Source organism: Stomoxys calcitrans, chromosome 4 (genome assembly GCF_963082655.1).
Source record: "Stomoxys calcitrans chromosome 4, idStoCalc2.1, whole genome shotgun sequence".
Classification (NCBI taxonomy): Eukaryota; Metazoa; Arthropoda; class Insecta; order Diptera; family Muscidae; genus Stomoxys; species Stomoxys calcitrans.
In genome coordinates, this window is record NC_081555.1 from 96,511,647 (window position 1) to 96,533,125 (window position 21,479).

The 21,479-nt window shown below is 38.6% G+C and overlaps 3 protein-coding genes across 4 annotated transcripts; 1 reads left to right on the plus strand and 2 right to left on the minus strand.

Moving 5' to 3' along the window:
- Positions 1-660: 660 nt before the first annotated feature.
- On the minus strand, positions 661-3,202 carry LOC131997156 (MATH and LRR domain-containing protein PFE0570w-like). Of its 2 annotated transcripts, none has more exons than XM_059367630.1 (2): positions 2,481-3,202; positions 661-2,407 (listed from the first exon to the last, which is right to left on the minus strand). In XM_059367630.1, exon 2 carries the CDS (start codon positions 2,239-2,241, stop codon positions 661-663), a length of 1,581 nt encoding a protein of 526 aa, XP_059223613.1. In that variant the 5' UTR covers positions 2,242-2,407; positions 2,481-3,202. The 2 variants fall into 2 exon arrangements, with proteins under 2 accessions (XP_059223613.1, XP_059223612.1); XM_059367629.1 differs by having other exon boundaries at positions 661-2,418.
- A 589-nt stretch (positions 3,203-3,791) lies between these two features.
- Positions 3,792-6,121, minus strand: LOC131996989 (uncharacterized). Its single transcript, XM_059367209.1, has 3 exons — positions 4,998-6,121; positions 4,826-4,926; positions 3,792-4,577 (listed from the first exon to the last, which is right to left on the minus strand). Exons 1-3 carry the CDS (start codon positions 6,119-6,121, stop codon positions 4,534-4,536), a joined length of 1,269 nt encoding a protein of 422 aa, XP_059223192.1. The 3' UTR covers positions 3,792-4,533.
- A 658-nt stretch (positions 6,122-6,779) lies between these two features.
- On the plus strand, positions 6,780-8,091 carry LOC106092560 (MAP7 domain-containing protein 1-like). The gene is made up of 2 exons (XM_059367210.1): positions 6,780-6,810; positions 7,112-8,091. Exons 1-2 carry the CDS (start codon positions 6,780-6,782, stop codon positions 8,089-8,091), a joined length of 1,011 nt encoding a protein of 336 aa, XP_059223193.1.
- Positions 8,092-21,479: the final 13,388 nt, after the last annotated feature.

Genomic DNA, 21,479 nt, shown 5'->3' on the forward strand with positions numbered 1-21,479 from the left:
GTAAAAATTGTTTTGTTTTGATGTTATATACCCTCTACTATATCTTATTTTTGATTTTAAATATTTAATTAAAATATTTATTTTTTCTAGTATATCCAATACTTTGAAAAAGAAAATCTTCGATGGAATCAAATCGGATATTTATTATTTTTAAAGTATCTTCAATAATTTTTTTCGTATCTTCAATATTATGATTTTTCAAAATATTCAAATTGGTACTCAAGTTGTTGTTAAATTGATCAATCACACTTTTTAGTTTAGTTAAATCACTGTTTATAGCTTCAATATGTTTTTTATTTTCTAGAACAATTTTTTCCACTTCAACCCATTTGAAAATATATTCTTTCATTTTTTCTATATGTATGTCTTCTTTTAGTTTGTTCTGTAATTCTTCGAATCTTCTAAGTATTTCATCTTGCTGATTTTTGATTTTATTTTCGATTTTATCTATTTTTTTTTTCAAAAATATTTTTGTTACAGCATCATCAGGATCAGAGGGAGCACTTAAATTAGTTATTTTCTTCCCATGAAAGTTTAAAGCATTGTTGTGAATAGTAATTCCAAGTGATCTACCTAAACTCAATTTTAGCATTGCATTGTTGACTTGGTTTTTACTTCCGCTCTCTCCAAATTTATTGATTGTATACATTTTTGATTTTTTTATTTAATAATATGTGCTTCTCGCAATTCTTCAACAATTGAAATAATTTCGTTTTTGTGATTGTTGTGACCAACACCTTCAGATGAAAGGAGCAATCTTAATCTGTCAACCAATTCGTTAGGGTCATCCCAATATATATAATTTGGTTTGTGATTGTCTAATGATTTCAAACTCAATCCATTACCTTTGGATATCCTATTTGAATTCACATCAAATAACCGTTTTATTATAAATTGATATTTATAAGCTTGAGTTCCCTTAATTTGTTCTCCTGGTAAATAATTTCTTTTATGAGCATTTGTTTTCATCAAAATATCCTTATATTGATTTAAATCCTTCTTTGTATAATGTTGAGGTTTAATGTGAAACATGAGTTGAAATAGTCCGGGAGACATTTTCCAAATAGATTCCCCAATTTGAATAGAGTTACATCCATTAAATTTTAATTGATTTTTTCCAAAATACATATTTCCATTTGTATCTATATGAAATCCATAAACTTTATCTAATTGTCTATTATCGATAAGTGTTTGTAGAACGTTGGGTAATGAAGATGCTACATTTATGTCTGATAGATTATCACTACTCAATTTTATTCGCTTTCTATCAATATTTAATTGCGTAACAGCTTTTCGTTTATTCAATTTTGATGAGATATCATTATTCAATTTTATACGTTTTCTATCAAGATTTAATTGTGAAACACCTTTCCGTTTATTCAAGTTTAATTGGTTGTTATTAATCAATTTTAAACGTTTTCTATCAGTATTTAATTGTGAGGGTCTTTTTCGTTTATTTATATTTATGATTTTGTTGTTAGTTAATTTTATACGTTTTTTATTAGTATTTAACTGAAATTCACATTTTCGTTTTGAAAATAGATGTGATTTTTTCATCCGCTTATTATCGTTATCGTCAAATAAACTGAGATTGTTATCATTAGATCGTTTTAATTTTTCTCTAAGCTCATTCCGATTCACTCCACATTTTTCTAGTGTATAATCTTTTCTCTTTAAATCAACTGGAATATTATAATTTTTTCTTATCCTTTTATTAGTGTTATTTTCATCTGATGAAAATTTTCGTTTTTGTGAAAATTTCTCTATATCCATCTGTTCTATTTCTGAATTATCTTCTTTATGTGTAGAATTTACTATATTCGGAAATATTGTTGATGAATGTTGATTATTATATCTTTCATTATCATTACTTGAGGTAATATCTCTCATTTGAAGTCCATTGCTAGACATATAGTCATCATCATCATTATAAATGTCTGATATAAAGCTATCATCATCATCATCATCATCCTTATTGTTTTTATCAAGTTTTCCATCGTCTTCATATTGTTTATTATAATCATAAATATTTTTATCATTATATTTATTAGAATACTGATTACTTTCTTTTTTGTTCTCATCTAGTTTTCCTATAATATCCTTCAAAGGTTTGGTTATTGGTTGAAATGTATCTTCTAATAGATTATCCCTATCTATTTGATTAAGTTTAATGTTTTTTAACTTTTCTTTCAATACTGCTCGTGTTTTTACAATTTCCTTCAACAAATTGTGTCTCTTCATGATTGGATAATTTATTTTTTATTTTTTTTTGGTTATGTATCCATCTGCTTCCGATCTGCTTTACATCTGCTACCGATCTGCTTTATATCAGCTACCGATCTGCTTTATATCTGCTACCGATCTGCTTTCTTTCTGTCACCAATCTGCTCTCTATTCTGTTTATAATCTACATTATATCTGTTATCAATCTGATTTATATTATAACTGAATAAAACAATTGAATCCTTTGCGATATCGACCTTTATCAATGGGATCATCCTTGCTCACAATAAGAAATCCATATTTATCTTTCCAACATTCACTACAAAGCTTTAAAAAATCTTTAAATGTCATGTCACCCAAGACATGATCATTATATATATGTTTAATATTCATTTCATCTTGCTTAAATATGATAATCATGTTTGCATTATCACGTATTAAGTGTTTAGGAATCCTTGTATATGTTTGACATAAATAAAAACAATCAATGTGTTTATGTCTTCCCATACAAAAATAATCCCTTATAGTATTTTGTTTATCGCAAATTACATCATCAAATACCATTATAGAATGCATATTTGCTTTGGCTGGACTTATAACTTTTTCATTTTCAGAGAATGTGAATAGGTTTATTCCTTTGATTGGAGTAATCAATTTTTTTAAATATTGATATTTTGGTTGATATAAAGATTTAGAATATATATATATATTCCTGAATTTGAGGCCATTAGGGCTTTCTATGAGACTAATCATAACATTTGTTTTACCACAATTTGATGGGCCTACTATAAGGGCACGTATAGAATTTGGTAATAAAGTACTATGTACAATCCTTTTTTTCTGTGAACAGACATTATCAATGTTTTTCACAGCAATCTGTTTAGTTTGTTCTATTAAACGCATATTGCTAACTAAACTTTTTCAATATAAATTTAAGTATATATATACAAAAACTCTTATTTTCATTTAAATCGTGTACCCTATCACTACATAATCAAAAAAAATTATGGTTATTAATTACAAGATTTATAATAAATGTAAACAGTCTGTTACTGGATTTGGATTGGTAAACAACTTAATTAATAATCTTCCGTTTGAAGTGCATTTACCTGGATATCAATTTTGTGGACCAGGAACTAAGTTAGCACAACGTTTAGCACAAGGAGACAAAGGAATAAATTTATTGGATTCAGCTTGTAGAGAACACGATATTGCATACTCACAAAATAAAGATATTCATTCTCGTCATCAAGCTGATAAAGTTTTAATAGAAAAAGCTTGGCAAAGAGTTAAATCAACAGATAGCAATTGGAAAGAACGAGCAAACGCTTGGTTAGTAACAAACTTACTTAAAGCAAAAGTTAAATTCGGACTCGGTATGACAACAAAAAGAAAAATGAAGAAAAAGCAATGTAAGCAAAAATTATTTGCATCGACAGTTAAGAATACTTTAAAAGTATTAAAAGATAAGAAACCTAACAATATATATGATGCTGTAAAAATTGCAAAAAACGTTGTACATTCAAGTTTTAAAAATAAAAAGAAGAGTAATATTGGTGTACCAAGAGTCATTCGAGTACCAAAAATTGGTGGATTTCTACCAATAGTTCCAATTTTAACTGCGTTATCAGCCCTTGGAGGTTTAGCAACTGGAGGATCGGCTATTGTAAAAGCAGTTAAGGATATCAAAAATGGGAAAGAACAATTAGCTGAAGCTACTCGTCATAACAGATATATGGAATCAATTGCTATGGGAAAAGGATTATATCTTAAACCTTATAAAAAAGGATATGGACTTTACTATAAACCAGCTCCAAAAAACTTCTAAGTAGATTACCCAATCGACCATTGACGGATATCGATTTGGTTAAGTACTGCAAGCCATTGAAACACTTTAGAGGGGTTTTTATGCGTGACTCATTACCAAACAAACCACTACGACAAGAATGTGGAATAGTTAATTTAGATACAACTAATGGGCCAGGAACACATTGGGTTGCCTATTACAAAAATTACAACTATAAGGAATATTTTGATAGTTTTGGTAATTTACAACCACCGTTGGAAATTATTAATTATTTAAAACCACCTATCGAATACAATTATAAACAAAAACAAAAATTTAATACTTACAATTGTGGTCATTTATGTATACAATTTCTCTTTAATAAATATAATATCTTGTGAAAAAAACAAAACAAACAAAACCATTTTTTTCTTTTAATTATTTTTTTATTTTATAGTGTCCCCAAGCATAGGTGTCAACACCATTTTCTCTTATAAATCTCTTATCATCTAAATAATTTAAAACTAATTTATGTATATGTTGTGTGTACAATTGATGAATTTTTGATCTAAAAACATACATAGAATCATAATAATTAATTTGTTCAAAAAGACATTTTTTAAAATCGTTGGTTGAAAGTTTTGCTGTAACACAATGTTTTACACCTTTTATTTTCTTTATTTCTTCATCTACTTTATCAATCTTAATTGAATACATTTTTGAACGTAAACCTATCTAATTTATGTTTAAAATTCTTAAATTTAAGTATTTTATCTTTATCTGATGGCATTGTTGTCACCATCTTTTTACACTCACGTTTGTGTTTCTCTAGTCTACTACTTGAAGAAACATGAGTTAAGCAGGTGTTACAAAAATGAATCCTATTTTTATTCTTTGTTATAGAACTTCGCAACAATCTAAAAATATATATATTTTTTTAATAAATTAGTATTGTATTGTAATCAAAATAATATCTTATTATTTTTACCTTGATATATTTTTTATCCAGATGTAATGAAATTTATCATCCTCTTCTATTAGGAGAAGATTGATGTGAGTTGATTTCTCAGCTTCTGTAAAATAGTAAGGACCTATAATCTTAGCATCCTCTAAACCGAACACATTTATACTTATATCAGGATTCTGCAACTCAAAGACTCTGATTTTATTTATGGTAAGGGGAAATTCCATGTTTTCAAAATTTAATATTATATTATTTTCCAATGTTATAATGTGTGCCTTAATGTCCGTTACTTTGTAGTTGCTACATTTATGTGGTTTCTTTTCCTTTGGAAGTGGATTTAATGCTGATATTATTGCCCATTTAAAACAATAGACATCATTGTTTTGCACATTGATGCAAGCCTTTTTATTCCTTATTTTGGGAGGAAGATTTATGTATTGAGATCCTCTCAAACATGTATATTTGTTGATGTTGATCTCTAGATGTTTTATTTCGATTAAAGTCCATCCACTATCTCGTTCTTGGAATTCACTCATTTTTTTAATTATTTCATTACAATTTTCAATATAATGATTTAAAATTTCTTCCAGTGTACTTGAGGGAGATAGTACCAACATTTTTGTGTGATGTGTAAATAAACTAATTTCATCTTCCGCTTTCTCTTTCATCAAAATATAATTACAATGTAGTGTACAATTATATTTAATAGATTCATGCTTTTGCAACGCCTTTTGAATTATATTGATTACTTTTTCTTGAATTGATTTGAAAAAGTTTTCGGGTATCAAGTTATTGATCTCACTATTTTTTATTTTATAACTTTCTATTCGATTTTGAAAGCTAGATCCAAAGCAAGACACATCCTTATCTAACCATTTTACACACTTATCGATGTGTGTGTTAGTGCTGATATGATTCTTCCACTGATTTTTTGGAATAGCTAAATTGCAATTTTCACAGTATACCGTTTTTTCCTCTTTTTTTTCATTGTGGTCCATTGACTTCATATGCTTTAAAAGCTCTGGATAAGTACTAAAATTCTGATTACATTTCACACACTCAATTGAATGTTGTAAACGCAAATGACGATTCAAAGATTGATTATGTTTGTAAGTTTTCTCACAAATATTACATACAAATTCTCTCATTTTTATAACAATAATTTTGAATTTGATTAAATAAATGATTTTTAATATAATGATTACAATATGAAACCGTTTGCCCTTTTTATACGAAAACAAATATAATTTTTTACTCTTGTTCTTCCTGGGAAAAAATAGAACTACACTGACCACAATTATTTCATCACACTCCAGTGTGGTGGTCACACAACATTCAACATTAATCATAAACTCTCACACTCAAACCAAACTATAGCCTGCGGTCAGCAATCTACATCACCCACCCTCCAACACTAGTTGAAGTTGGGCGATGAGTCATCATCGAAATCTGCCACTGCGCCCTGCGATCTGCGCCCTGCGATCTGCGCCCTGCGATCTGCGCCCTGCGATCTGCACCCTAATGTCCGTCCACACATTTCAACCGGCGGCCCGTATGTGGTCATACCCCCCTGCGGTCGCCACCTGCGCTACGATCGGCTGCGGTTGCGGTCGGGTGGGGTTATGACGTCATCAATGGGGTGGGGTGGGGTGCGGTTATGACGTCATCAATGGGGTGGGGTGGGGTTTGCGGTTTGGGGTGGGGTGGGGTTTGGGGTGGGGTGGGGTTCGAAATCTGCCACTGCGCCCTGCGATCTGCGCCCTGCGATCTGCGCCCTGCGATCTGCGCCCTGCGATCTGCACCCTAATGTCCGTCCACACATTTCAACCGGCGGCCCGTATGTGGTCATACCCCCCTGCGGTCGCCACCTGCGCTACGATCGGCTGCGGTTGCGGTCGGGTGCGGTTATGACGTCATCAATGGGGTGGGGTGGGCTGCGGTTATGACGTCATCAATGGGGTGGGGTGGGGTTTGCGGTTTGGGGTGGGGTGGGGTTTGGGGTGGGGTGGGGTTATGACGTCATCGATGACTCATACTCTCGATACTCAAAGTTCTAAAACCCCCTTATATATACTACTCAGGTGAGCTGAAAATGAGATTGTGACGAAACTAAAAATAGAAAAGATTGTCTTTTGTAGATGCCAGAGAACAGCAGCAGCGTTCTGGTTATAGGCTCTATGGGCGACATCAACAACGCCTTGAACTTCAAGGGCGTCAACTGAACATTTGGGACACATTGAATTCGTTAAAAGGAGCCACAGCAACAACGACTGCTTTGCCACCACCGCCGCCATCGTTGACAGCATTTACGTCACCTCCACCGCCAAATTTGCCGCCTTCTACACCATTTCCACCATCACCACTATTTCCACCATTTCCACCACCGCCGCCATCACCGCAGCCGACATTCCCCACACCACCACCAAGTCCAACATCCACGTTTACTCCAACAGCTCCATTTAGTCCAACAGCCCCATTTACTCCAACAACTACATTTTTCCCAAGTCCAACGTTCTCGTCACCTCCTCCACCACCAACATTATCGCCACCACCACCACCACCCCAATCACCGACACCAGCACCGCTATTTCCGCTAAAACCTTTCATAAAACTTGGTCGAGCTGCCGAAAGCAATGACCTAAATGTGAAACATAAAAAGTCAACCAACACGGTTGGCAGTTTTAAGAAACAACATGGACACCATCTGCAAGAAGAAGATGATCAAGAAGAAAGTCTTTTGGATCTATCTCATAATCACAATTTCGCAGAATCGCCACGTGCTGCCAGTCCTCAATTAAGACGTCGGCGTAGATTACAGCGCCGCAAAAAACGGCGTCAATTACGCAGACGCAGACGTAGACGTAAACAACAACGCAGGCGCAAAAAAAGACTTGGCAACAAACGAAAGAGACATGTGAGAAAAGTTACCAGGAAACTTAAACGTCGTTTGAAAAAGCAAAGACAACAACCAAGGAAACGTGGTTCCAAAAGACGTGCAACAAGGAAGGGCGGTCGTCGTAAGCGTAAGAAGCAACGTAGGCGCAAGCAACGTAGGCTTCGCAAATTACGTAGGAAGCGTAGAAATAGACGACAAAGGCGACGCAGGCTAAAGCAATAGTTTAATGCTGATGCCACAGACGCCGTAGACCTCACTCAATAAAATATGTAAATTATAATAAAATGTTAAAAAATACTCATATCAAATGTCAAGGAAATGGGGAGAGAACCTCCCCCTCCCGTCTTAATTTTCAAAAACTCGAAAACGCAGACATGTATAGGACGCTTTAAGCGAAATTTTGTTTGCACTCTTATAGTTACCTAAAAACAAAAATTTCATAACCAAATTTGGGACCAAGTATGTAGGAGGGTATCGCCCCAGCCTCAAAATCCCCCCCAAAGGGATGTATAGACCAATCATGACAAAATGATAGGTATTTGGGACTAGAAAAAAATGGTATATCGAGTTTTGAGCCAAATGTTTTGGGGACAGCCCAAACCATAAAACTACTTCCACATCGACCACATGTATTGACCATGACTAGAGATGGGTTTTTACCAAGTAAATACCCAAAGCTTGGGTGTTTATTGAATCAGTGTTATTGAATAAAAAAAAAAGTGTTTATTGAATCAAAAAAAAAAAAACACACATTTTCTATACCCTCCACTATAGTACGGGGCTGTATTAATTTTGTCATACCGTTTGTAACACCTCGAAATATACATATAAGATACTTTAGAGTATTTATATTCTTGATCGTCACGACATTTTAAGTCGACCTAACCCTGCCTGTCACTCTGTCGAAAGCATGTTTACTTCCGAAGGAGTAAACCTAGACGCCTGAAATTTTGCGCAAATATTTTTTTTTAGTGTAGGTCGCTTGGGATTGTAAATGGGCCAAATCGGTCCATGTTTTGATATAGCTGGCTCTTGGATCTTGAATTCTTGAGCTTCTAGAGGGCGCAGTTCTTATCCGATTTGGTTAAAATTTTGCAAGTAGTGTTTCGTATTCCTTCCTATATTGGTTGATAACCTGATATAGGATAAAGGGTGCAATTCTCAACAACTGTACCAAGTATGCTCTAAATCAATCCATAACCTCTTGAGCCTCTAGAGGGCGCAATTCCTATCCGATTTGGCTGAAATTTAGCATGAAGTGTTATGACGTTCAACAACTGTGCTATGGTGAAGGAATCCTTGAGTAGCTTCAAACCATTTATGTCACCCGGACCTGATGGAATATTTCAGGCGTTACTACTGAAAGAGGCAGACTATCTGGCGCCTCATTTGCCCAAAATTTTCACAGCGTTCCTAGTACTTACATATACTCCGAAAGCCTGGTAGGAGGCAAGGCTGGTGTTTATACCCAAGCCCGGCAAGGCAAGTTATGCGACACCAAAGGCCTACAGACCCTTAATCCTTACGTCCTTTCTACTCAAAAACATGGAACGTGTTATGGACACCATGATAAAGAGTAGGGCATTCAGCGAACTGCTAAAATACAAACAGCATGCCTATGTCAAGGGAAAGTCGGTGGAGAAGAATCCCTCGATGCCAAAACGAACACCCTGGCGGTATGCATTGACATCGAGGGGGCTTTTAACAATGTGCGAACCGACACATTGATCCAATTCTTAGACCAGTACGGGTCCTTAGAGACTGGATTAACCATATGCTAAGGAACTAGTTGATAAATTGCGGCTCCCATGGCATAAACATAAGGGAGAAAGTGGCACAAGGAACTCCACAGGGGAACATTCTATCGCCTCTTCTATGGGTGACCACCATAAATGACCTACTACGGATGCTGACTAAGGAGGGATTTGAACCCGCATGCTACGCAGACGATGTTATAATACTTCTAAGGGGTAAGGATCCGAACGAGCTATGCAGAAGGGCCGAAAGAGTCTTGCATATGGCATATGACTGGGCTAGACCCAATGGGCTAGACTCAATGTTAACCCCGAGAAGACTGAAATATACCTGTTCACGAGGAAGACGAAGGCGAGCCAAATTAAAGCACCACGCTTCCTCAATAAGACGATTTCGATATCTGACAAGGACAAAAACTTAGGTGTGATCTTGGACAGGAAACTGATTTGGAAGTGTTACACACAGGAGCATTCTGGGAAGGCTCACAGATGTTGGGCACTATGTAGACGGGCCGTAGGCTCGAAATGGGTCCTGAATCAGAGGATAGTCTACTGGCTCTACAAGAGCGTGAATAGACCAATTCTTACTTACGCCTCAGTAGTTTGGTGGACTGCTATGGAGAAAAAGTGCAACATAAGGACCATACAACAGGTTCAGAGAACATGTTGTCTTGGCAAAGGCGGAGCGATGAGGACCACGCGTAAAGATTAAGTATGAGGCAGCCACTGCGGCTATGAGAAGTAAGGCGATAGGAGAATAGACTGAGGATGGGAGCAGCTCATACCATCGCTGTATAATCGAGCCGACGATAGGAAACCTGGAAGGAAGGGAAGAGTTTTCCGATCGGATACCTGAGATGAACCTTGAAGTCGAGTGCGAGGGACTTCTGCCATCGGCACAGTCTTGGATTGACGGAACCCTAGTATTGCCATCTGGAAGATCATATTACACGGATGGATGAAAGCTAGAGGACAGAGTGGGTCTGGTGGTTTACATTGAGAACCCAGGGACTGAGATCCGATTTAGACTGTCTGACCATAACACGGTCCTGCAGGCGGAGATTCTGGGGATCACGGAATGCGTGAAGTGGTGTGGTGCTAACGCGAGGACGTCGAGTGTGAACATCTTTACCGACAGTAAAATTGCCATAAGGGCAATAACAGTCTGGACGGTAAGGTCACGAACAGTCTTGCAGTGTAAGAAGGAGATTAACGCCTTCTCTGAGGATGGCAAAATCCGCATTGTTTGGGTGCAGGGCCATAACAGAGTAAGGGAAAATGAAAGGACAGACGATTAGGCGATGAAGGCCAGAGGACTGCCGTTAACCCGAAGCCTTTCGGATCGACGCAGACCGAGTTAATGGAGTGGGCGACGAATGCGCAAACAAAATAGTGGAACAGTAGGACGGCGAAAATCCTATGGGGGGATCAAGATCGTGAAAAAGCGAGACTATTACTAAAAGGAAGTAAGAAGGAGGTCAGTATAGCTATTGGTATCATAACGGAACACATAGGACTACGAGCTCACCTATGTCAAATCGGTGCGGCAAGTGATAACATGTGTAGGGCATGCGGGGAAGAGCATTTCCTTTGTCATTGCCCGGCTTTCGCATCTAACAGATACCGACACTTAGTTGGAGACACAATACCAGACATGAACCAACTTAGGGGAGTGGTTATGAAAACAGTCAAGGATTTTGTAAATAGCACGGAATTCCTAACTTAAAATTTTCTTGTTAGAGGTTACTTTATAGGTTTTAGAGCGCCGATTACTAGCTTAGGCATATGTCCATAGTGGCATGGAGGGGATTAATATCTGCACCCTCTTTTCAACCTAACCTAACAACTGTGCTAAGTATGGGTTAAATCGGTCCATAACCTAATATAGCTGTCATATAAACCTACTGTGGGTCTTCATTTCTTGAGATTCTAGATGGCGCAATTCTTATCCGATTTGGCCGAAATTTAGTATGAAGAGATTTATTTTGACTTCCAAAAACTGTGCCAAAAACTGATATAGCCGCCATATAAACCGATCTCCCGATTTGACTTCTTGGGCTTTTAGAGGGCGCAATTCTTATCCAATATGGTTGAAATTAGGCATATTGCATCGTTTTAGTATGACTTCCAACAACTGTTCCAAGTATGGTCTAAATCGGTATATAACCTGATATAGCTGCTATATAAACCTATCTCCCAGTTGGACTTTTTAAGCCTCTGGAGGGCGCAATTATTAATCGATTTGTCTGAAATTTTGGAGAAGGTGTTTCTCTATGACCACTGTTATTCTATTTAAAAAATTCATTCAAAGAACTTGAAAAATGCGGTGCACGGTGGAGGGTATATAGGATTCGGCAAGGCCGAACTTAGCGCGCTTTTACTTGTTGGGTATTTATAACTCTGCAAATATCTTGGGTATAAAAACATTTTCTAAACAATTTTTGATGATTTCGCATTTTTTGTATATAAAACTGAACTTCTGATCTCATAAAATCGGATTTTAGTTATATATATCCGCTATATAAACCGATCTCCATACTTAAAATCTTGAGGCAATAAAGTATTCATTTTTCATCAGATTTCGATGAATTTTGGCACAGTGAGTTCAGGTAAACCACTACCAATTTCTGTGAAGTGTGCTTTAGATCGGACTATATTTTGATACAGCTGCTCTATAGACCGACCGCCCAAACTCCCGATATAGGGAATTGAGGCCAAAAAAGATCGATTTATTACCCTGCTATGAGAAGGTGTATAAATTATAGGGATAGAGTATACTCCAGGTGGAGGCGCTATAAGAATCCGGAGAAATGTCGTGCTGCAAGAAGGTATGCGAACAGTCGGATTGATTATATCTATTATAACCGATTAAGTTTGGCCATTGATTCTAAGAGCAATGGGTTTTTAATGATATAGGAGTTGGGAAGTCTAGAGCCTCGGGTTGCTCTGTTGGTGAAGCGGACGAGATCAACTACCAACTAAATTTCCCATTAACATTCCATTAAGGAACTGGGGAGGTCAACTACATATTCATTAATATACCAATGCTACAGGCAGATACCTCATATTATGGGTGTGATGATGGAGTGGTGGATGGCTTGATGACCCTAATTTTCAGTTCCCAAGAAGTGCTAAGATTTTAGTCCAACGTCGGTGGAGATTTATTACCATACTTTACCTACATTTTCAATACGATGCTGAGTTCAAACACATTTCCTTCTACTTAGGAAAATGCTAGGATTGTACCTGTGCCTAAATCTAATATGGAGTTTTGCCCTATAGCAATTTTGTGCTACCATTCTAAGGTTTTTGAAGCAATCATGCATGAAGAGATGTCGGAATATCTCTCTCGCAGGAATCGTTGTTATCTGATAGGCAATCAGGTTTTCGCACTGACCACAGGTGTATCTCCGCCTTGATCGAGGTCTCGGAATCCATAAGGAGGTCTGCTTTCTGGTTCTACTTAACAACTCCATTACCTTCGATACCGTTTTTATTGATTTAAACTTCTTCGATTTTTCAATTTTTCTTCTACATCTACATGACTCATAATGTCAAATTTCAAGCGGCTGGCTTTTTGTGTTCGATCGCTATCGTGATTTCGAAATACGGATTATCGGACGGGCGGACATGATGTGAAATTTCACAAACTTTTTTGTTTAGAACAATTGTTGATTAACTTTGAGATAACGCCTTCGCTATCATACACATAGAGTGTCACATGACTGGCCATAGCGCTACTGTGTAGCTCGACAAATGGCACGTAGACAAGACCGATGACTGGTCCACCCGGCGTAGACGAACCCTCCTGGAGCACTCTTCCTCCCTCTCATTTACAGGAATCCCCTCATGCCCAGGAACACATGTCAGCGTCACCTCGTGGGCCTGGAGCCTATCCAGGGATTCCAAACAATCCGCAACGCATCTCGACCCTAAGGCCATGAGTGCTGCCATACTGTCCACACACGGGCGGTAAATCCCATACCAGAATTTCCCTTGCGGCCACTGCAATGTCATAGACCTCTGCCTGAAAGACCGTACACTCGTCCGGCAGTTTCGGAGATATACTGATATTGAGTGCATCAGAGTAGATCCCCAATCCGGTCCCTTACTACATCTTGGAGCCATCTGTGTAGATCGAGCTCTCTTCCCCCTTAAGTACACCATTCGCCCTCAATTCGTGCCTTCCAGGAAATCGAATCGCGAATGCCTTCATTCCAGTCGGCACTGGTGCCAGGTAGTGAGAGATCCTCCTCAGTCTACCCTCCGTATTCATAACACCCAGAATCGAACTGTGGCCGCAACCATCCTCCTTCAGCATGCCGAGCTCCCTCACACTAAGCGCGACCTTGGCGGCGCAGTTTCAAATATACGCTCCAATGGGCTGCGTATCCAGCATCGCCTCCTGGCCTGCTTGCGGTGCGGATCTCAGTGTCCCTGTGATTCCGACGCAGGCCAGTTTGTGAACCTTCTCGAACTCCCTTGCACGCGGCCTCTTACCCATTGCATTCCACCATACCAGTGCTCCATAGGCCAGTACTGGTCTCACGATGGCCGTTTACATCCAAAAAATATTTTGGAAGTCACCCTCCACTTCCTACAGAACATCCTCCTGCAGGAGTAAAAAGCGCACAGTACCTTACGGCTTCTTTCGTCGGTGTTCCTCTTTCAGGACAGTTTCGACCCGTGCGGTCTAAGGCGGCGACTGTCGCCCCTATCTCCATATTTTTGAAGCCCCCGAAGTGTAATCCTTCTGTCGGAGAGACGTATCGACCTCCTGTACCATCTCGTGAAAGGTCATTTGATGTATGCATGAAGTTTTCCGGCGTCAGACCCCCTGTCATCTTCAGGTCAATCAGTCTTTCCAGTGTTTTCAGCGATGACCGATGACCGACCAATAGAAAAGCTAGGCGCTTGAAAAATTCCACAAATACTTCTTATTAGTGTAGGTCGGTTGGGATTGTAAATGGGCCAAATCGGTCCAAGTTTTAATAAAGCTGCCATATAAACCGATATCTCGACTACTTGCGCCTCTTCTAGAGGGCGCAATTCTTATCCAACTTGACTGAAATTTTGCTTGGGATGTTTTGTTAGGACTTACAATAACTGTACTGAGTTTAGCATTAATCGATTCAAAACTTGATATAGCTGCCATATAAACAGATCTCCCGATTTTACTTCTTGAGCCCCTATGGCTGAAATTTGGCACAATGACTTTAACTATGGTCTTCAATATGGTCGGTAAATATGGCCGATTTAGGGGTGTTTTTATGCCCACCACCGAAGGATGGGGGTATATTCATTTTGTCATTCCGTTTGCAACACATCGAAATATCCATTTCCGACCCTATAAAGTATATATATTCTTGATCAGCGTAAAAATCTAAGACGATCTAGACATGTCCGTCCGTCTGTCTGTTGAAATCACGCTACAGTCTGCAAAAATAGAGATATTGAGCTGAAACTTTGCACAGATTCTTTTTTTGTCCATAAGCAGGTTAAGTTCGAAGATGGGCTAAATCGGACTATATCTTGATATAGCCCCCATATAGACCGATCCGCCGATTTAGGGTCTTAGGCCCAGAAAAGCCACATTTATTATCCGATTTTGCTGAAATTTGGGACATTGAGTTGTGTTAGGCCCTCCGACATTCTTCGTCAATTTGGCTCAGATCGGTCAAGATTTGGATATAGCTGCCATATAGACCGATCCTCCGATTTAGGGTCTTAGCCCCATAAAAGCCACATTTATTATCCGATTTAACTGAAATTTGGGACAGTGGGTTGTGTTAGGCCCTCCGATATCCATCGTCAATTTGGCTCAGATCGGTCCAGATTTGGATATAGCTGCCATATAGACCGATCCTCCGGTTTAGTGTCTTAGGCCCATAAAAGCCACATTTATTATCCGATTTTGCTGAAATTTGGGACAGTAAGTTGCGTTAGGACACTCGCCATTCTTCGTCAATTTGGTCCAGATCGGTCCAGATTTGGATATAGCTGCCATATAGACCGATCCTCCGATTTAGGGTCTTAGGACCATGAAAGCCACATTTATTATCCGATTTTGCTGAAATTTGGGACAGTGAGATGTGTGAGACCCTTCGACATCCTTCGTCAATTTGGCCCAGATCGGTCCAGATTTGGATATAGCTGCCATATAGACCGATCCTCCGGTTTAGTGTCTTAGGCCCATAAAAGCCACATTTATTATCCGATTTTGCTGAGATTTGGGACAGTAAGTTGTGTTAGGCCACTCGACATTCTTCGTCAATTTGGTCCAGATCGGTCCAGATTTAGATATAGCTGCCATATAGACCGATCCTCCGATTTAGGGTCTTAGGACCATGAAAGCCACATTTATTATCCGATTTTGCTGAAATTTGGGACAGTGAGATGTGTGCGACCCTTCCACATCCTTCGTCAATTTGGCTCAGATCGGTCCAGATTTGGATATAGCTGCCATATAGACCGATCCTCCGATTTAGAGTCTTAGGCCCATAAAAGCCACATTTATTATTCGAGATCGGTCGAGATTCGGAATGAAAGGTATTTTACATATATACCCGAGGTGGTGGGTATCCAAAGTTCGGCCCGGCCGAACTTAATGCCTTTTTACTTGTTGGAAGCCCTGAAAATAAATCAGCAACGTGCTCTATTTTTATATATTTGAACCCTCTATTGCCATTGGCCTCAAAATTGGATATTAAATTCATTTTCTAGCCTCAAATACAATTCATTTAAACCCCTTATTGAAAAAGGCAGAAAATATGTCCGGTTTGGGGTATGGGCCCTAAAAACTATGAATATCGAGCTCCACTGTCTTGAAGACCCAAATTGTCTTGGTGAGTAAATATGTCGTACTTGGGGGTTGTTATGGTGGTGGGACGTCCCCTAGACAGATGGTCCCAAATGTTAATGTCAGATTCATGGTCTACTCCCAAATACCTCTGATTTGAGCTCCATTTTTCCATAGTCGGCAAACATGACCGGTTTGCGGAGTATTTTGGGGGATGGGGCTGCCACACAGTGACTTGGTTTTGTAAATATATAACAGATTCGTGTTCTACTCTAAAATACCTCTTATTTGAGCCTCATATTGCAATTGTCAGCAAATACTTCCTATTTGGGTGGTGTTATGGGGGTGTGGTGGCTAAATAGACACTTTTCCTGAACATTGATATCAGATTCGTGCTTTACTTCCAAAGACCTTTCAATAGAGTCCCATATTGCTATGATCGTAAACTTGTCTTCTTTGGGAAATGTTCTCGGGGTTGGGCGGCCCCCCAAAACACTTGGTCCCACATGTGGATATCAGATTCGTATTTTACACTCAAATACCTTTCATTTAAGCCCCATATTGTCATGGTCAGTAAATAAGTCCTGTTTGGGAGTAAATAAGTCCTGTTTGGGGAGCACAGAATTTCGCTTAAATCGCACCACCCATCTCCGAGATCTGGCGTTTTTGAAATTTATGGTAAGGGGGAGGGTCCGCTCCCCCTTCAGATATCAAAAATATGGTACCCTATTTTCACCACGGGATCATTATGCACCATCAATGAAAATTTCAAGAAAATTGGTTCAGCAGTTTCCGAGTCTATAATGAACACAAAAAAAAAAACAAACCTAATACAAACACAAATTGATTTTTATACCCTCAACCATAAGATTGGGGGTATACTAATTTCGTGATTCTGTTTGTAACTACTCGAAATATTCGTCTGAGACCCCATAAAGTACATATATTCTTAATCGTCGCGACATTTTATGTCGATCTAGCCATGTCCGTCCGTCTGTCCGTCCGTTCGTCCGTCTGTCTGTCGAAAGCACGCTAACTTCCGAAGGAGTAAAGCTAGCCGCTTGAAATTTTGCACAAATACTTCTTATTAGTGTAGGTCGGTTGGTATTGTAAATGGGCCATATCGGTCCATGTTTCGATATAGCTGTCATATAAACCGATCTTGGATCTTGACTTCTTGAGCCTCTAGAGTGCGCAATTCTTATCCGTCGTGAAATTTCGCACCACGTGTTTTGTTATGATATCCAACAACTGTGGCAAGTATGGTTCAAATCGGTCCATAACCTGATATAGCTGTCATATAAACCGATCTTGGGTCTTGACTTCTTGAGCCTCTAGAGTGCGCAATTTTTATCCGATTGAAATGAAATTTTGCACGACGTGTTTTGTTATGATATCCAACAACTGTGCCAAGTATAGTTCAAATCGGTTCATAACCCGATATAGCTACCATATAAACCGATCTTGGGTCTTGACTTCTTAAGCCTGTAGAGTGCGCAATTCTTATCCGATTGGAATGAAATTTTGCACGACGTGTTTTGTTATGATATCCAACAACTGTGCTAAGAATGGGTCAAATCGGTTCATAACCTGATATAGCTACCATATAAACCGATCTTGGGTCTTGATTTCTTAAACCTCTAGAGAGCGCAATTCTTATCCGATTGGAATAAAATTTTGCACGACGTGTTGTTATGATATCCAACAACTGTGCTATGTATGGTTCAAATCGGTTTATAACCTGATATACCTGCCATATAAACCGATCTGGGTTCTTGACTTCTTGAGCCTCTATAGGTCGCAATTATTATCCGATTTGGCTGAAATTTTGTACGACGGATCCTCTCATGACTATCAACATTCGTGTTCATTGTGGTCTTAATCGGTCTATAGCCCGATACAGTTTCCACATAAAACGATCTCTCTATTTTACTTCTTGAGCCCCCAAGGGGCGCAATTCTTATTCGAATTCACTGACGTTTTACACAGGTCTCCAACATATAATTTAATTGTGGTCCGAACTGGACCATATCTTGATATCGCTCTAATAGCAGAGCAACTCTCTTCTTTTATCCTTTTTTTGCCTAAGAAGAGAAGCCGGGAAAAGAATTCGACAAATGCGATTCATGGTGGAGGGTATGTAAGATTCGCCCCGGCCGAACTTAGCACGCTTTTACTTGTTATATATAAGATGTCCCCTAAATCGTGTAGGTTCGGTTGAAGCTTTGTTGCCATTTCACCAAGCAACTTCACTCAGTTGATCGTTTGGATTTTATTGCCCCTCCTACAAACATGTTTTAGATATTTTTCAACTGTATAAGTGTGCGCAATTCTTATCCGATTTGGATAATGATTTCTCTCAGAAACTCCAACATCCGTGCCAATGATGGTTTGAATCCGTCTATAACCTAATTAAGCTTCCATACAAACGTTTATCCAATTTGAATGAAATTTTTCACAATGATCTTTTATGACCATCAATATACCAACCAAGTATGCACCGAAGTTGCCCATAACCTGAAAAAGTTCACCTATAAAAATCTCTGGATTTGACAAAAACGTCACCTCTTTACCAGTTCATTTTATAACTTTCCGTTTCATTGTAAAGTTCAAATATCAAGAAAATAAACAAATTTTGTTCACACCATCAACACTTAACACTGCACAATATTTCAAAATCCCCCTCCCGCCATATGATCAATAGCAAATCATTTGATTCTGACTGCCGCTGTCAAGGCGTATAAATAGCAAATTTGCCACATGCCTTAGGTCTCAAACACCCATTGATCAGAAGTCAAGTCACAGTAGCCCTGTATACAAGCTGATCGCTCAATTAATTTTGAGAGTTACGTGTTCGTCAGTTGTTAATAGCGTTAACACTTCAAATCACAATCCACCATAGCCTGTAGCGGTTTTGTGGATAGGCCACTCTAAACATCAATCGTCCAAATGGAAAGAGAATAATTCTTTGTTGAGCTTTTATATGTTTTGAGCGCTTGGCTCAAACGCTGCGATAATGAAAAATTACGAATTCATAATAAGCCATTAGCCAAATCGATATATGACAATAAGCGCCTATTTAAATTCCATTCAAAGTTAAAGTTTATTAACAGTTTTGGAGACATTCGATATGCAGACTTGAAAAATATTTGGTGGCTTTTTATGTGGTGGCGATTTATCGTTGCTATTGGTTCGTAGGCCTAATATTATTCAAATTGATAGAGAATAGCTTATTGAAACAAAACAAAGAAATGGGTTGAAATAGTTGTGCTAAATCATATTAATATTGGGTTGCCCAAAAAGTAATTGCGGATTTTTTAAAAGAAAGTAAATGCATTTTTAATAAAACTTAGAATGAACTTTAATCAAATATACTTTTTTACACTTTTTTTCTAAAGCAAGCTAAAAGTAACAGCTGATAACTGACAGAAGAAAGAATGCAATTACAGAGTCACAAGCTGTGAAAAAATTTGTCAACGCCGACTATATGAAAAATCCGCAATTACTTTTTGGGCAACCCAATATTTATTTAAAACTAAACTGCTCCCCAAACAAATATGCTAACCTACTGTGACAATGTGCCACAATTAGGTTCCAAATCAAAATTTTGAGTTTAGAGTACGAATATAATATCGTAATTTGGGCTGAATAGTCTTGGGTCGCCCCATTCCAAAATGTTGACAAAAAATTCCAAAAGGAATCCCCCAACATAGGATGGGGGTATACTAATTTCCCAGCGAAGTGGGCTACCGAAAGTGGTCTAGGCGTAACCGTGCAAGACAGAAGTAGTTCTTTTCAGCTAGAGATACAAATTATCCGCAGTGGTACCTGTCTCCTTGGGACGAGAGAATATTAAAATTACAAAAAGCGCAAAATACCTGGGGTTTTGCTGGACAGGAAATTGAACTTCAATTTCAACATTTTGGAAAGGGCAAGCAAGGCAACTCTTGCCCTATACATCTGCAAGAGAGCCATTGGCCAAAGTTGGGGTTTTAGACCGCGTGTTATGCATTGCGTATATACTGCAGTTGTCAGACCTATAGTGTCATATGGTGTTGTGGTCTGGTGGACGGCGCTTCAAAAGTCCACCTACTGCTCAATACTTAACCGGATCCAAAGAATGGCTTGTTTGTGTTATATATATATATCACTGCCGCACTGAGGACGACACCATCTGAAGCACTGAATTTAATGCTACATCTTATGCCTTTGAACATTGTGGCTAGACAAATTACAGCGACCACTGCCCTGAGGTTGAGGGAGCTTTCTCATTGGTCATGTGGCGGCTAGGGACACTGTGTTATCCTTGATACAATGTCCGATGTTCCAGGCAGTGTGGATTACACCCTGCCTGAGCAGCTTTGTACCAATTAAATCTCCGAATAACGCATTTCTGAATCCAAAAACCACTCTCGACTGTTGCAGATCTCTCAACGAGATGGCTGAACAGTTCAAAGTTCACCTGTTCAGGGTGCCGGGACACAGATATATCAAGGCAAGAAAGGCAACACTTGCCCTATACACTTGCAAGAGAGCTATTGGCACGCTACCTGAGCCGCTTTTTGACAAAAGATTGGAACTACGATAACCCTGGTAATAGAAGTTATATAGACTTCTATACGAATGATCCCATTCTATGCGATCAGGTGGGCTTTGGGTTGTTCTCTAAAGATCCGGAGATCCTTGCAATTAAGGAAGTTGTGGAATGGCAAAGATTTGCATAAATAGCTTCTCAGACAGCTAGGCAGCCATTAAATCATTGGAGAAAGTATTTTTGAATCCAAAAAACCGCCCTCGACTGTCACAGATCTCTCAACGAGATGGCTCAACAGTTCAAAACTCAACTGTTCTGGGTGCGGGGCCACAGAGATATCACAGATCCTAGGGAATTGTAAAGCGGATGAACTTGCGAGACTAGGAATTTCCTCAAACACATTCCAGGGAAACTGGAATGTGTGGGTATGTCTCTAACGACATGTAAACTAAGTTTTCAGGATCAGGCCCGTAGGGAAACGAATGATAGGTCGTCACAAAGAATGGGCTGTGAGCATTCAAAA

Bases quoted from the DNA above. Each gene is read 5' to 3' on its own strand.
- LOC131997156 (XM_059367630.1), bottom strand. From the start codon at position 2,241: ATGAAGAGACACAATTTGTTGAAGGAAATTGTAAAAACACGAGCAGTA.
- LOC131996989 (XM_059367209.1), bottom strand. From the start codon at position 6,121: ATGAGAGAATTTGTATGTAATATTTGTGAGAAAACTTACAAACATAAT. The intron at 4,927-4,997 runs GTAAAAATAATA...ATATATTTTTAG, and splicing joins TGGATAAAAAATATATCAAG to ATTGTTGCGAAGTTCTATAA. The intron at 4,578-4,825 runs GTGAGTGTAAAA...GTATGTTTTTAG, and splicing joins TAGACTAGAGAAACACAAAC to ATCAAAAATTCATCAATTGT.
- LOC106092560 (XM_059367210.1), top strand. From the start codon at position 6,780: ATGTCCGTCCACACATTTCAACCGGCGGCCC. The intron at 6,811-7,111 runs GTATGTGGTCAT...TGTCTTTTGTAG, and splicing joins CACATTTCAACCGGCGGCCC to ATGCCAGAGAACAGCAGCAG.